Source organism: Hypanus sabinus, chromosome 6, assembly GCF_030144855.1.
Source record: "Hypanus sabinus isolate sHypSab1 chromosome 6, sHypSab1.hap1, whole genome shotgun sequence".
In the NCBI taxonomy this organism is placed as follows: domain Eukaryota; kingdom Metazoa; phylum Chordata; class Chondrichthyes; order Myliobatiformes; family Dasyatidae; genus Hypanus; species Hypanus sabinus.
In genome coordinates this window covers 160,030,504-160,047,736 of record NC_082711.1, presented here as the reverse complement: position 1 = coordinate 160,047,736, position 17,233 = coordinate 160,030,504, and the positions used below count along the sequence as shown (strand labels likewise).

General features: G+C 42.9%; 1 protein-coding gene across 1 annotated transcript in view; it reads left to right on the top strand.

Moving 5' to 3' along the window:
* LOC132395205 (seizure protein 6 homolog) overlaps window positions 1-17,233 on the top strand; it is a 522,954-nt gene that overhangs the window by 333,287 nt on the left and 172,434 nt on the right. The window contains exon 5 of the mRNA XM_059971493.1: window positions 15,711-15,896. Coding sequence (XP_059827476.1) covers window positions 15,711-15,896 — 186 coding nt within the window. The remainder of the gene's footprint in view (window positions 1-15,710; window positions 15,897-17,233) is intronic.

Genomic DNA, 17,233 nt, shown 5'->3' with positions numbered 1-17,233 from the left:
ATGGAATCACCCTTGTCACTGACTGTTGGAAATTTCTACAGGGAGGACTTTGAGGAGAGGGCTCTGTTCAGCACCCTTACGCCCCAAATGCTTCTTCAGCTGCATCGATGACACCCTCATAGTGTGGCCTCTTGGACTGTAGGCTCTCCAACCGTTCCACGACTGTCTGAACAGTATACATCCAAATATTCAATTTATGATGGAGAATGGTTCGAGGATGGTAACCTCTGACATGGCTCCTCTCAGAAATCCACTCACATGGACTTGTACCTGAACAATAACAGTCACCATCACACCTCCCAATTTAGAGTGGTTCTTTCTACTTTGGTTAACTGTGCAAAAACTATTTTGGACCCGGAGAGTCTCCCAAAGGAAATATAGGGAAAAAATTTTAACAAAGACAACAGTCTTGCTCTAAGTAAGAACTGGAATTTGATTGTAAACAAGGTGAGAGAGCAGAAACCTGATTGGATGAGGACTAACCAATCAGGGGGGGATGGACTACGGGAGTATAAATACCACTGGACTAAACATGCCCAACAAGCATCATCCACAAAGAATATGGTAAAGTTTGTAATCAAAATGTTGGTTATAACTGATTCCTATACCAACTGGAAGCCCGAGAAGAGTGTAATGAACAATGAAGTGGATTTGATAGTTTATTATCCACAGGAAAGCTTAAGATTTACTTCCACTTAAAAATTCAGTGCACATGTGTTGTTCTCACTGGGCAAAAAGTTGCACAGCACAAGACTTTTGTGCACACTGGCCATCAAGAGGGAACATTGGTGACTGTTGGTACTGTGTTTTGCATCTTGGCCCTGGAGTAAGGCTGCTTCATTTGACTGTGTTCATTGGTATTCATGTATGTCTGAGTGATAGTTAAACTTGAATTGAAGATCTCAGCGTCATTGATAGCAGTGGATTTGCTGCAGCTGATAAGGATTTAACTTCACCCCCAAAATTTTACCATTTAGAAGTAGGTTGTCAGAGTGCAACTGCACATGCTGCAAAATACTTCGGTAAATTGTGACTTAGAATTTGCAATGAGAATGACAGCAAAGTTTTCAGTTCTCGCAATTATATCGGACGTCGTCTGACAGCAGCTTCAGGACTCAGAGTGTGCACAGTGAAACACACAAGCACAGAACTATCATCAGTGATTCCCTACTCCACAGCGTGCACTGTTGCATCTCATCCAGGGCAGTCAGCCGTGAGTCAGGGAAATGACATGAGCTTTGGTGTTTTATAGATTCATCAAAATGTAAAACGCGTACATAAGACATAGAAGCAGGAAGGACCATCTGGATCTTCTACTTGTTCTATCATTCACTGAGATCATGGCTGATCCCTCAGTGCTATTTTCCTGTGCTATTCTTGTAATCTTTCATTTCCTCATTACTTAGAAATCTATCAGCTTCTGTCTTCAGCACCTTCAACGACTGAGACTCCACAGCTTCTTGGTGAAAATTCCAAAGATCCACTTTCTTCTGGGTGAAGATAGAAACTTTTACTCGTCCCTGCTCTGAAAACCTGTGTTATTTTGAGACTATAATCCTGGTTCTGAATCAGGGCAGGGCAAACATCAGCTCTTCATTTACTCTACCAAACCCTGTAACAAATCTGTACATTTCAATGACATCTTCTGATATTCTTTTGGGCACATGGAAGTATAGGTTAATGACGTGACAAATCTGCCATCCCGGGAATCAAAAAAAAATATGTGAGCTGTCACCAGAGAGTATTTACTTTTAAGGAGGGAGATCACAGTATCGCAGATGTGAACTCAAAAATATGATTAATATTTGGATCAAGATGTCTCTGACCTTCTGATCAAATTCTCTTCCAATGAAGACCAACATTTCATTTATCTTCCTAACAGCTTTATTTTGTTTATTCGTTTTCCAGGATCTGAACCATGTTAGCAAGGTAGCATTGATAATCAGTGGCCACTTTATTAGATATACCTGTCCGTCTGCCCGTTAACGTAAATATCTAATCAGCCCATCATGTAGCAACAACTCAGCATATAAAAGCTTGCAGACCAGATCAAGAGGTTCAGTTGTTGTTCAGAATGGGGAAGAAATGTGATCTAAGTGACCTTGACCGTGAAGTGATTAATGGTGCCAGACGGGGTGGTTTGAGTATCTCAGAAGCTGCTAACCTCCTGGGATTTTCATGCCTGGCTTTCTCTGGAGTTTACAGAAAATGGTGCATAGAACGAAAAAAAGCATCCACTGAAAGGCAGTTCTTTGAGCAAAAACACCTCGTTGGTGAGAGAGGTCAGAGGAGAATGGCCAGACTGGTTCAGGCTGACAGGAAAGCGACAGTATCTCAAATAACCACACATCACAAGAGGGCATCCCTGAATACACAGCACACTGAGCTTTGAAGAGGCTGTAGCTGAAGACCACAAGCATACAGCAATACGCTTAATGGCCACTTTATTTGGTAACTCCGTCACTAATAAAATGGCCACTGAGTGCATTTCCCATCTCGAATTATCCAAGAAAAGTGGTGATGAACTGCTTTCTGCTTAACTGATGTTTCTAAGTCAGGATGGTGTGCAGCTTGGATGGGAACTGCAGATAATAGTCTTCTCTCGACCTGGTGGTAGAGGTTACAGACTTAGAGGATGCCATCCAAGTATCCTGGGCAGGTAAATTCAGTACAATTTGCAAATGGCACATATTTGCAGCCATCCTAATCAGAAATGAATGTTTAGAGTGGTGGATCAAATTGCCCGCTTAGTCCTGAACAGTAGAAATTACACTCGTCTGGGCAAGTGAAGATTGTTCGACCATACTCCTGGCCTTTGCCTTGCAAATTGTGGGAAGGGTCTGAGGGATCAGGAAAGTAACCTGCCTTTAGATACCCAGCTTCTTCTCCAACTTCCAGTATTTCCCTTCCTCTCCCTTCCCCCATCCCAGTTCCACTCTGCCTCCTCCTCCAGCTGCCTATCACCTCTCTCATGATTCTGCCTTCTTCTACTACCCATTGTGCTTTCCCTTTACATTCCTTCTTCACCTTTCCTGCCTATCCCCTCCCTGCTTCCCCTCCCTTACCCCTTGATCTTTCCTCAGATTGGTTTGGCACCTACCAGCCTTCTCTTTCCCACCCTCCCCCCACCTTCTTTATGGGGCCCCTGCCCCACCTTCCCACCTTCAGTCCTGATGAAGGGTCTCGGCCTGAAATGTTGACAGCTCGTTTCCACAGATGCTGCCCAACCTGCTGAGTTCATCCGGCGTGTTGTGCGTGTTGCTTTGACCACAGCATTTGCAGTATACTTTGTGTTTTCTGACCTGTCTTGTAGCCATATATACTTATGTGGGTGATCCTGCTAAGATTTCTATGATGGCAATGCCCAGCATGTCCATGGAGGGGTCGATTCTGATGGTCAAGAGTAGATGGTTATACTCTCTGCTGCTGGGGGTATTCTGTATTCTGCCTTCAACCTCGGCCTTCCGAAGTGAATTACCTCACATTTTTCCGGGAGATGCAAGAAGTGTTAAACATCAGAAAATATCCCCACGTCTAACCTTATGTTGAAAGGAAGATCTTTGATGAAGCAGCTGAAGATAACCAGGCCCAAAACATTGCCCTGAGGAACTCCTGAGGTCATGTATTCAGGCTAGAATGGTTGAGCGCCAGTAACTGCAACAGTCCTCCTTTGTGTGTGTTTTTACTTCAGGCAGGGTGTGCTTTCTTTTAAATATCCATTGACGTCATTTAAACTAGAACTCCTTGATATCTCTCTCAGTCAGAAGCTGGCTTGATGCTGTTCTGAACTCACCTCTGGATCTGATTTCTTTGGTTCATGTTTGGACCATGGCTCTGAAGTGGTCTCAATCCGGGTCTACCCGGCCAAAGCTAAGCAAGTCATTGATGTACAAGGAACTGATGAGTGTCAACTGACTTTCACTTCTATCATTTTCCTGATGATTGAGACTGTTGTGAGTGGTAATTAGCCAGATTGGAGTTATCTTCTTTCTTGTGGATAGGATAAACCAGGGTCATATTCTTTGGTGTTGGTTGGCCGTATACTGGAGCAGCTTAACTTTCAGTAATAATTGTAACAGGAGCTGTTAGAACAAATTTTGGGTTTAGCACATGTACATGTAGCAAATAACTTTGGCTACCAGTCTTCTGCCTTTGAATATGTATTGTGGATTTAATTTAGAGTACACCTCTGAACAATGGGTTTCTAAAAGCTGTGGATCTCAGACCAGACAATGCTGATTAAAGCAAATACGAGGGAATCTGCAGATGCTGGAAATTCAAGCAACACACACAAAATGCTGGTAGAACACAGCATGCCAGGCAGCATCTATAGGGAGAAGCGCTGTTGATGTTTCGGGCCAAGACCCTTCATCAGGACTAACCGAAAGGAAAGATAATTAGAGATTTGAAAGTAGGAGGGGGAGGGGAAAATGCAAAATGATAGAAGACTGGAGGGGGTGGGGTGAAGCTGAGAGCCAGAAAGGTGATCGGCAAAAGGGATACAGAGCTGGAGAAGGGAAAGGATAATGGGACGGGAGTCCTAGGGAGAAAGAAAAGGGGAGGGGAGCACCAGAGCATCAATTCTCGCAATTCCTCCGTCTCTGCCGCATCTGCTCTCAGGATGAGGCTTTTCATTCCAGAACAAAGGAGATGTCTTCCTGTTTTAAACAAAGGGGCTTCCCTTCTCTCACCATCAACTCTGCTCTCAAACGCATCTCTCCCATTCCCCGCACATCTGCCCTCACCCCATCCACCCACACCACACTCAGGATAGGGTTCCCCTTGTCCTCACCTACCACCCCACCAGCCTCCGGGTCCAATGTATAATTCTCTGTAACTTCCACCACCTCCAATGGGATCCCACTACCAAGCACATCTTTCCCTCCCCCCCCCTCTGCTTTCCGCAGGGATCGCTCCCTACATGACTCCCTTGTCCATTCATCCCTCCCAACCGTTCCCACCAATCTCCCTCCTGGCACTTATCCTTGTAAGTGGAACAAGTGCTACACCTGCCCTTACACTTCCTCCCTCACCACCATTCAGGGCCCCAGACTGTCCTTCCAGTGAGGTGACACTTCACCTGTGAGTGGTATACTACGTCCGGTGCTCCCGGTGTGGACTTTTATATATTGGTGAGACCTGACGCAGATTGGGAGACCATTTTGTTGAACACCTACACTCTGTCCGCTAGAGAAAGCAGGATCTCCCAGTGGCCACACATTTTAATTCCATGTCCCATTCCCATTCTGATATGTCTATCCATGGCCTCCTCTACTGTCAAGATGAAGCCACACTCAGGTTGGAGGAACAACACCTTCTATACCGGCTGGGTAGCATCCAACCTGATGGCATGAACATTGACTTCTCTAACTTCCGTTAATGGCCCCCCTCCCCTTCTTACCCCATCCCTGACATATTTAGTTTTTCCCCCCTCCTTTTTTTTCTTTCTTTCTGCCCATCACTCTGCCTGTTCTCCATCTCCCTCTGGTGTTCCCCTCCCCTTTTCTTTAGTCCTCCCGTCCCATGATCCTTTCCCTTCTCCAGCTCTGTATCCGTTTTGCCAATCACCTTTCCGGCTCTCAGCTTCACCCCACCCCCTCCGGTCTTCTCCTATCATTTTGTATTTTCCCCTCCCCCCCTACTTTCAAATCTCTTACTATCTTTCCTTTCAGTTAGTCCTGACGAAGGGTCTCGGCCCGAAACATCAACAGCACTTCTCCCTATAGATGCTGCCTGGCCTGCTGTGTTCCACCAGCATTTTGTGTGTGAATGCTGATTAAAACTCATTTAGATGTCCATGGTGTGAATGCAAAGAGGGAGGTATGAAGTTTGTGTGTAGTTTCAAAGAAAGCATTGTCTGTACTTTGTAAATATGGAGCTGTCCTTTGATGTTTAGCTCATAAAATACCAAGTAAACGTATTGTGGATTTAATTTGGAGTGCAGCACTGAACCTGCTGTACCTTGTTTTGTTAAATGAAGAGGCTGCTTTGTATCTAACAGTACGTTTCTCCAGTGACTTCATTCAAGCAACAACATGAGCTGCCGCTAACTCAGGGTTCCGAAACTTTTTCACGCCATGGACCAATACCATTAAGGAAGGGGTCCAGAGACGCCCAGGTTGGAAACCCCCGCATTAAATAAAACCACCACCTTCAAATCCTCTACCTTTTCTTCCAGCAAAGTGGATAAGTTGACATGTTTTCACATTAAATTCTATTTGCCATATTCTTTACTATTCCGTTGATCTGCTTCTATTCCCCTGAAACCTTGCTGTTTCCTCAGAACTGGAATCAGAATCAGGTTTATTAGCACTGACATACAGTCCATGGCCTTTTTATTAGGCACATCTGTACCACCAGTTTGTTAATTAAATATTGAATTTGTTTATTGACGTACAGCGCTTAACAGGCCCTTCAAGCCATTTGAACTGTGCCACCCAGCACCCTCCAACTAACCCTAATCTAATCATGGGACAATTTACAATGACAAATCAGCCTACTAACCGGAATATCTTAGGACAGTGGGAAGAAATCGGGAACCCACGCATTCAATGGGGAGTATGTACAGGCCGCTTATTAATGATGTCTGAATTGAACTCTAAACTCTGATGCCTCGAGATTTGTTGGCTATTTGATAGCCGCTACACTACTGTGGTGCCTTTGCAAATATTTGATCAGCTTATCATGCGGCACCAACTCAATGCATAAAAGCATGCAGACCTTATCAGTTGGTGTTCAGACCAAACTTCAGAAAGGGGAAGAAATGTCATCTAAGTGATTGAGTGTGGAATGAATGTTGGTGCCAGATGTTTGAGTATTTCCAAATTCACTGGTAGCCTAAGATTTTCATGCACATCAGTCTCTAGAGTTTACAGAAAATGGTGTGAAAGACAAAAAACACCCAGCATAAAGCCCCTTTCATAAACTCATGTTGAATTAGCATGAAATATTCTTGTTTTCTATGTGGTCAGATAGCTTTCATAATAATATATTCCATGGCATTTTCTCTACTATTGACGTCAATTTCCTTCTATTCTCTCTACTTTCTCAAAGTGTGCAACCACGCAATCTGCAAGAACCGTTTATGACTGCGTGGTATTTTGGAAGTTGGCACCATTATTTCCATCACTATTATTTCCTTAAAACTGTAGAATTCAAGTTATTAGGTTCTGAGAATTTATCATGTCTCACCCTCATTAATTTCTCCAACACTTTCTTTTTACCAGTGCTAATTTCACTGAGCTCCTCATCCACTCTAAACCCATTTTTCATTGCTATTTTTACCTTTGACCTTCATGCAGACAAAAGCATGATCTTGTGGATTCATAGCGTAAATTGTTTCAGTTTGTCATATTTTGTAAAATTAGGCTCTTGTGAATTCCATGGTTAGCAGATGAGACCAAGGTATTTGGTATTCTGTGTGAGGGTAAATCCAAAGTATTTTGGTTGCCATCAATCATGAAACCATAGGATCTGCAGAGTTACTGACATCATTTGGAGCGAAGTTAGCTAAATCGGAGAATTTTGGGGGATGGGATGTGACTTCCTTTGACCGCCACTTAGTACTTTCAGTTTGTTACCTGAGCAAAACGATTTAGATGGTAAAATGATCGGAAAATGGGTGCCCTTGAGAGTGGTGAGCAGCTGGGTTGATAGCTTCTTATTTAAATATGATAGTTTACTGGCAGCAGGAAGATAATTGTCGATATATTGAGCATGTTTTTAAGCAAGCTCTTCGCTATAAATGAGGTAGCTGCCTCATTATCCCATCAAACCAATGTTCACTGAAATGATATATTTGCTTGTCAATAGTCAGCTTCGTTTTGTTTCAGAAACTTCAGCCCTTTCAGAACTTGTCTTCAGACATGTTATTGATAATAGCTTTAGGGGTTTTTTTTTGTTTGGCGGGCACTTGGCACATCACCGCTGTCCTTTAGATCATCTTCTATTAGTACAATTATGTCCAGAGCAATAATTCCTCCTTAAGCAAAAAAGATGAGTATTGACTAGGCTTGTAAATGTTTCAGATTTCCATTTACTTAAGGTGGAAAGCGATATGAAGAAAAAGGTCATTGTTATTTCAACTTCCTGTTTAATTACAAAACAGATGAGCATTATTCTACTCCTGGGTAATAAAATAGCATTGAGTATGGATAAAACATATTTATGACATTGTCATGTATTTTATATGGTTATGATATCTCTTGTCCTGCTGAAATTAACCCTTAGAGAGCCAATTTTTTTCCCCATAGACCTTTTGTGTTAATGTTTAGTGAGGAACTTAGAAAGGGAAATGATTCTGGATTCTCATATGATAATTTCTTTATCTGCATCTACAATACTGTACAAACGTCTGAGGCACATATATGTAGCTCGGGTGCCATAGGTCTTTGCACAGTACTGCAGTAATTTTATGTATTGCACTGTACTGTTGTTGCAAAATCAGATTTCCTGACATATGTGCGTGATGGTAAATCTGATTCTGATATGGGTCTCTATTGTGGACTGAGAGTGGGAAGGGGACTGGGAAAAGGTGAAGGGAGCAGGAAGCACCAGAGAGACATTCTGTAAGGATCAATAGACTAGTTGTTTGCAATCAAGTTATTTTGCCTGGTGTCTCAGGGTTGGGTGCTTCAGCACTTGTGCCACCTCCCAGCTTTCTTTCTCTGCCACCTGTCCCATACCCCTTAAGGATAGGATAGAAGTACGACTCATTGTTGTATATGATCCCAAGGTGATCAACCACTTGTAACGGTTGTACCTGCCTCATGGGAACGCCTAACAGTGCTCTTATCTTAGCTTATCCAATTAAACCTCTTTCTAAGCCTTTGTCATTTCTAACATTCTATACTCCAATGCTGTCCCAGTTGGCTTCCCTTCTGCCAATTTCTTAAATAAATTTTGGACTCTTAAAAACTGTTGTGAAACAGGCAGTTACACAAAGAGTAACACATCCAAGATATTGTCCTGGCGATCTTATACACACAGTGGCCACTTAATTAGGTAGTGGGTGTATGTTCATGGTCTTCTGCGGTTATGTATTCAGAGATGCTCTTCTGCACACTACTGTTATGACATGCGGCTATCTGAGTTACTGTCACCTTCCTGACAGCTTGAACCGATCTGGCCGTTCTCGTCTGACCTCACTCATGAACAAGGTGTTTCCATCCACAGAAATGCCACTCTCTAGATGTTTTTTAATTGGTTTTTTTTTTGCACAATTCTCTGTAAACACTCGAGACTGTGTTGCAGCCTTTGTCCCAGTGTAGTGGAGTCTAAAACCAGAGAGCATGAAGGTGAAAGGAGAAAGATTTATAAGGGACTTGAAGGGCCAGTTTTTCACAGAGAGGATGGAGCGTATATGGAACAAACTGCCAGTGGAAACTGTAGAGACAATTGCAACATTGATGCACCATCAATAACTCTCGGAGACGGGAGGCGAACGATAGGCTTTTATTAGCTGCAAGAGACCACGATTAGCAGCAAGAGACTACCACACAACATCCTGGAGACTGAGGGAGGAGCAGTGCCTCCAATCGCCTTTATACAGGGGTCTGTGGGGGGAGCCACAGGAGCAGTCAACAGAGGGGCGTGTCCAGACAGGTATATGCAGTTCACCACAAACATTTAAAACACAATTAGACAGGGATGTGCTTTCAGACGAGAATGGCCAGATTGGTTCAAGCTGTCATCCTTAAGACACAGCAAGTGGGTTGAAGTACAAGTTTTGATACGAATGTACTTCAGGGCTTTGGTAAGGACATACTTTTAGTATTGTTTCCATTCTGATTTTTGCATCTCTGGAAGGATGTGCTTGTGTTCCATGTGCTGTAGAACAGAAATCTCTGGTGTAGAGGTAGATTCCTCGAGAGATTCAGCCGAGAAACAGGCACTTCCACTCACCAAGTCCACACTGACCAAGCGTCCATTCATACAGATCACGGTGGCACGAGAGCATAGCGGCTAACTAAACACTCCCATCAATGTTCTTAGATTTACGAGGATGTTGCCTGGATTAGGGAGCATGCCTTATGAGAATAGGTTGTGAACTCGGCCTTTTCTCCTTGGAGCGACGGAGGATGAGTGGTGATCTGATAGAGGTGTACAAGATAATGAGAGGCATTGATCATGTGGATAGTCAGGGGCTTTTCCCCAGGGCTGAAATGGCTAGCATGAGAGGGCATAGTTTTAAGGTGCTCAGAAGTAGGTACAGAGGAGATGTCAGGGGTAAGGTTTTTACACAGAGAGAGGTGAGTGCGTGGAATGGGTTGCCAGCGGTGGTGGTGAAGGTGGAAATGATAGGGCCTTTTAAGAGACTCCTGGACAGGTACATGGAGCTCAGAAAATATGGGTAAAGCCTGGGTAGTTCTAAGGTAGGGACTTGTTCGGCACAGCTTTGTGGGCCGAAGGGCCTGTATTGTGCTGTAGGTTTTCTGTGTTACTATGTCTCTAATTCCTTCAGATTCTGCAGTCATCTAGTGCGCAATAGGGAAATTTCACTGTGGCCAATTCATCTACTAACCGGTGCATTTTTGGGATGTGGGAGGAAGCCAGAACCTCTGGAATAAATACACTTAGTAACAGAACAAATGTGTAAACTCCTAACACACAGCCTGGAAGGCCAGGGTTGAACCCAAACTGGTGAAGCTGTGAGGCAGAGCTGAACTAGCTGTGCCACTCTGGTCCTCTGTCTTCCCCCCACTTTAAAATGTTTGGGCAGAGCATGAATTAATTTCAACAACAAGAATGAATAAAAAGGAGACCAAAATGAAAACCTCACTGCAATCCAGTCAAATCCTTTTGCTAAATAAGCACAGAAAATGTTGGAAACATTCAATAGGGACATTTAATGTCAGAGAAATGCATACAATATACATCCTGAAATTCTTTTTCCTTGCAAATAGAGGAGTGCCCCAAAGAAGGAATGACAATTAAAATGGTAGAACCCCAAAGCTACACCCCCCACACAATCAGCAGCAAGACAACAACCCCCCCCCCCCCGCTCCCACCAGAAAAAAGCATCAGCACCCTCCACTGAGCACTTGAGTGTGCAGCAAAGCGTCAATAAAGACCGGGACTTGCAGTACCCCAAAAACTACTTGTTTACCCAATAATTCAACATACCACAGGTTCTCTCTCTCTCTCTCTCTAATAACAGAAAAAGAGGTGTCCCCATTTCAAAGTGGGCGGGGAGACATAGCAAACAGCTTGCTGATTTATGATGTTTCAAGTCTGTTGTGTCACTTTGTCCGAGCTCAGCGCCCGGAGAGTTGGCACCAAAAAGGTGCAGCTGTCCAGGCACACGGCCCATGGCAGATAACCCACTGCCCCTGATGTTCCGTGTTCTCCCACAACTCTTCAGTCAGGGGCACCAGCCTAGAATCAGCACATCCCAGAGCCACGAAATCCCGGAATCATGAAGGCGCGCTCCTCTTCCAGGCCACATCCTGGGGATATCAAAAATCTGCCGGGTCGTGAGGCCCTGAGAGCGGGTCCCATTCCGCAAAGAACCACAGTCAGAGTGTAACTCCAGGTCAGGGTCTTCAAAAGAATCCCCCCACACCCCACTCAGCATCTGCGACAAGAGAAACAGTTAAAATTTCAGGCCACAGACACATGATTAGAACTGAAGTATAAATTCTTTTTCTCTTTGTCCAGATGCTGCCTGATCTACTGATTGTTTTGCACATTTTTTGTTTAGCGGTTTTTTTTCATTTACATTTTCATTTTAATTGCTAACTGCTTTGCCAAGATTGCTACCATTTTAAGCAAGAATTCTAAAAGCATGCAAGTAACAGGCATCTGACTGTAATACAGCTTAACTAATCATCTTAATAACTCATAACAGACAAAAGACTCATACAAAACACCTGCTGAAAATAGACAGCCTTCTTAGGATGAGATACACCGTACTGTCCAATCGTCATCCCTGAGTTGGCTGAGCTGCTCAAACTCCCAGTTTGCTGGGCTTCAATTTAAAATGAGCATTGTTGCTTTCAAAATCCTCTCCTGCCCTCCTATCAATGTCACCTCTTCCAGTCCTATATCTTACTTACTTACTTACTGAAGCCTATCACCCCTGCAGGGGCATAGGCTGCCAACAGCAGCTCATCAGAGTCCTCTGTCCTGGGCCGAAAGTTGATCAGGCCCGTGGCTTCAGCTTTCTCACATGACTTCAAAGTGAAGATCCCTGCTCTCCCAGGGATGAGGACTTTGGAGCTTCTGTTGGCATTTCCGAGGTTCTGTGTTTTTACCGGATGGCGTTGCTAGTGAAATGCGCAACTTTCCTTTCTCAGCCAGGCTTGGGACCATCCATCGCAGAGTTCCTGTCTGATAAGATGTTGACATTTCTTCTCCTCTTGCACATGTCCAACCTTACTCACCTCAGCTTTGCTTTCAGAGTTCAAGTTCTTGAGCTCCCTCTCCCATTCTCCCCGCTTCTCTATTTCTTTTATTTCCCTTAAGATGCTTCTTAAAATTCATCTCTTTTGATCTCATACCTTTGCCAATATAGTGTCAGATTTATGCTCCCCAATATGATCTTGCTTCATTAAAAATCCCATGAAAATACAAGTTATTTTGGCTGTGGGACAGTGATTGATAGTTGATGTTTGGGAATGGGTGACTCCTATATTAACTTGAAAAGTCAAGATATTGTTCTGCAGAAGCAGATTAGATTACAGACTTAAAGTTCACACTGTGACCAATGGTGGAGGTGGGATGTTTTTGTTGACAAAATGTCCAATCCATTTCCCCCAATGCCTTCTTGAATAATTTGTTGTTCATAGAAAGTCATGGCTGACATCCTTCAATTAAGTAACACAGTAACAGCGTGTTCTGGGATTTATATCCTGAGGGACTTAACACATCTTATGTTCCAGCTTTTCCAGAACAACGTTAATGCAATCATTCAAGTTTTAAGAAACTGCAGTGTGTTTCATAAGAATCTGGATTTTGTAGGAAATCTTTATGTTGGCACTTGAACCGATTGGTTGGAATATTGAATAATTATGTTAAAGCTCTAAGTGCGAATGAGACTTAAAGTGAAAATTTATGGTTAGCTACAGTTAAATCTTGTTATTTACAGAATGTTTTGCCAAGATAACTTGAATGTGCTCAAGACTTCTATAAGAACGCAAATAAAAATAGCTACTCTGTAATGTGGTCTAACTAATCACATCTCAACTATTTACTGCAAGTAAAAGACGACAGATTAATTAAACTTTTGGATTAAAATTTAAAAATAATATGAAGTGAGGAAGCATATTTCTCATACTGGGTAGTGACTCAGAAAACATTCTATACTTAGTCTCATCATTTATTTATTTAGAGATACAATGTGGAACAAGCCCTTCTGATCCAACAAGCCACATCTCCCAGCAACCTATCTATTTAGTACTAGCCTAATCACAGGACAATTTATAATGACCTGCTAACCAGTATATTTTTTGGACTCTGGGAGGAAACTGGAGCACCAGGAAGAAACCCATGCAGTCACAAGAGAACGTACAAACTCCTTACAGACAGCGGCAGTATTAAGCTCCGAACTCTCTTGCCTCGAGCTGTAATAATGTTGCACTATCCGCTGTGCTACATTATGAGCAAGAGTGTAATGCTGAGGCTTTGTAAGGCACTAGTGAGGCCTCACTTGGAGCACTGTGAGCAGTTTTGTGCCCCTTATTTGAGAAAGGATAGCTGACTAGAGAGGGTTCAGAGGAGGTTCACTAGGATAATTCTGGGGAAGAAAGGCTTATTGTATGAGGAGCAATTGAACTTTCTGAGCCTTTACTTGCTGGAATTTAGAAGATTAAGGGGTGATGTCGTTGAAACCAATTGAATGTTGAAAGGCCTAGAGCAGACGTGAAGAGGATAGTTGGAGAGTCTAGGACCAGAGGGCACAGCCTCAGAATAGAGGGACTCCATTTAGAACAGAGAAGAGAATTAAATTCTTTAGCCAAAGGGTAGTGAATCTGCAGAGTTTATTGCCACTGGTGGCTGACAGAAGTGGAGTGAAAGATCCCAATGGCTTGTTGTTGGGGCTGGACTATAAGAGTACCTGTGGTGAAGTCTTGGTGCAAGTATCAAGGCGTTGATGAAACCACAGCCAATATATTATTTCCATTTTAGTTTCCACCCTGAAAGAATGTGTTGATCCAATGAGACACAGGTTGACTCCCAGGCGAGTAAATTGAAAAGAATGGTCAGTCTAATTGGAGTTCGGAAGGATTAAAAACAATCACACTGAGCTTTACAAGATTCAGTGAAGGACTGGCAAGGTAATTAAGAGAAGCTACTTCTTTTGCCCTAATTATCTGTAACCAAGGACGAAGAGAAAGTTCCTCTCACAGATAGATGTTAATCTTTAAAATTTTCCAGTCTACTGAGCTCTTGATGTTCTGATATCGAGTATATTCAAGGCTGTGATGGGTAGATTTTTGATCACCAATGAAAGTGAGAGACATGGCAATTAGGAAGGAAATTAAATGAAGTGCAGGATTAGGCAAGATGTTCTTGTGGACATTCTCAGTAAATTCATAATAGAGTAATAACCATAACAGAATCAATGGGAGACTGCATTAACTTGTGTGTTCAATCAAGACAAGAATTTGTGCAAATACAAAAAGAAAGAAAGAATAATAATAAATAAATAAGCAATGAATATCAAAAACATTAGATAAAGAGTCCATGGAAGTGAGTCCAAAGGTTGTGGGTACATTTCAATGATGAGGTTCTCACTGAATGATGGAGATGACCCGAGAAGTCATAGGGTTTCTACTCTCTCGAGATCCTCATCAACAGTCCACCAGGCCAAAGGCCAGCATGAGGTTTTAGTTCTCATTCTAATGACCTTCTAAGTTAATAAATCCCATTCAAGGTGAAGTAGTACTAGGTAAGGGGATGATCATTTTGAGTTTACGTGCATGATAGTTGTTGATATCGGATCAGGGTTCTTCTGACATTGTGTGTGGAGGATCTGTCATAATGAGAAGATGGTAGCTACCAACGGAGAGAGGTGTGGAAAAGGATATTATTATCAAGGGAAAGAAAGTGCATTGGAGTGGTTCATTTCCAGAAATAACTGTGTGTCTGGTTATTTTCAGTCATTTTGAGTAGTTATTCAAGTTATCAAGTGCAAGGTCGTTGCTGCTGCATAACATGGTGCAAGTTCTGCAGAATTTCTTTCTGAAGTGTAATGGAGGAAAATACTTTGCATAGTCAAAACCCATGGATTTAGAGAAAATTTGCAGCTCCACAAAAAGGGATATCCCCCCAAAAAAGAAATTTTCCACAACTGACGGCAAGATCGGAGATCTTTCCAGTAGCACCTTGTACTTCCAAGAAGTTGTCTGATTTGCTGCATTGACAGATGGCCAGGGGTCCTCTGATTCAGTTAAGGAGAGTGATTCACTGGTAATAAAATAAAGAAAACAAGAATTTGAGTTGAAATGTAATCGCCTTTGCATAATAATTGGAGTTGCACTTCTCTCCTAAAATAATCCAGATATGAATAGATTTGCACTTCTGCTGCTTATATATATAACTTTTACTTCATTTGATTTTATTTATCTTTCCTTTTCAAGTGAAAAGGCAAACAATGGCCAGTGATCTCAGAATGTCTTCCTAATTTTTTATTAAAGCTTTGTTAGTGCTGACTTTATTTTCTAATGATTTTCACTGTGCTTTCTTTTGTGCCTCTTGTCTTTCTGTAGCTTACCTGCTGAGCTGTGGATTTCCCCAGAAACCTTCTTCCGGTGACGTGTCCGTCACCAGCCTCCATCCTGGCGGAGTGGCACACTTCTACTGCAATTCTGGATACCGCCTGCAAGGCGTAGCTTCCCTCACCTGCGTTAATGGCAGCAAGCCTCACTGGAGTGACGCGGAGCCCCAGTGCCTCGGTAAGGACTATGAGAGGCACGGTTCGCTAGCCACAGCCGTACGGGCTCTACAAAGACAAGGTTGCCTGTGTTTAGAGTTTACTGCTTACCAATGCGTCGAATTTTTTCGCAGCCCCCTAACTCCCCTCCTCCAAAAGTTAGGTCAGCAATTTGTACAAGCATTTTATGTGGAACCACAAACTCATCATAGCATCATTCCACCCATCAGTTTATGCTGATTGACTGCAAGAGTGCACAGAGGATTTACAAGAATGCTGTACGATACCCAGAAAATGCTGAAGGAGCTCAGCAAGTCAGTCAACATCTATGAATCCATTGTGTTTATGAGATTGCTCTCAGGACATGTGCTACAGGAGTAAGTTGGACAAGCTAGGACTTTATTCCTTGGAGCGTAGTGGCTGAGGAGCAACCTTTGAGAGTAGTATGGAATCCTGAGGGGTGAATACACACATTCTTTTTTTCCAGGAAAAGGGAATTAAAAACTAAAGGGCGTAGGTTTAAAGTGAGCGATAAGGATTTAAAAGGAACCCAAGGGGCACTTTATTCGCAAAGAGGGTGGTGCATATACGGAGTGTCCTACTGAAGGAAGTGGTTGAGGCAGATACAATGCAACATTTAAAGGACAGATGGACATGGATACAAAGGTTTAGAGGGATTATGGACCAGCTTACATGGATAAAGTTAGGCCCAAGGCCTTTTTCCATGCTGTATTATTTTATGACTCAGGCCAATCTAGTCAGTTCTATTACCTCCACGGTCCTGCAAAATCTTTCCCCATCACTTAACTATTGAGTCCCTGTTGAAATCAACAACCAGATTTGCTTCCGCCACACTTTCAAGCAGTGAATTCTGGAGCATTGATATTCCCAGTGTGAAAACGTTGTTCATAGACATAGAAATCTACAGCACATTACAGGCTTTTCAGCCCACAATGTTGTACCAACCATGCAACCTAGTCTAGAAACTGACTTGAATTACCCTACCACATAGCCTTCTATTTTTCTAAGCTCCATGTACCTATCTAAGACTCTCTTAAAAGACCCTATTTTATCTGCCTCCACCACCATCACCGGCAGTGCATTCCATGCATCCACCTCTCTCTGTGTGAAAAACTTACCCCGCCATCTCCTTGGTACCTATTTCCACGCACCTTAAAACTATGCCCCCTTATGTTAGTCATTTCAGCCCTGGAAAAAGCCTCTGGCTATCCACACGATTAATGCCTCTGATCATCTTAAACACCTCTATCAGGTCATCTCTCATTCTCCGTCACTCCATGGAGAAAAGACTAAGTTCACTCAACCTATTCTCATAAGGCACACTCTCCAGTCCAGGCA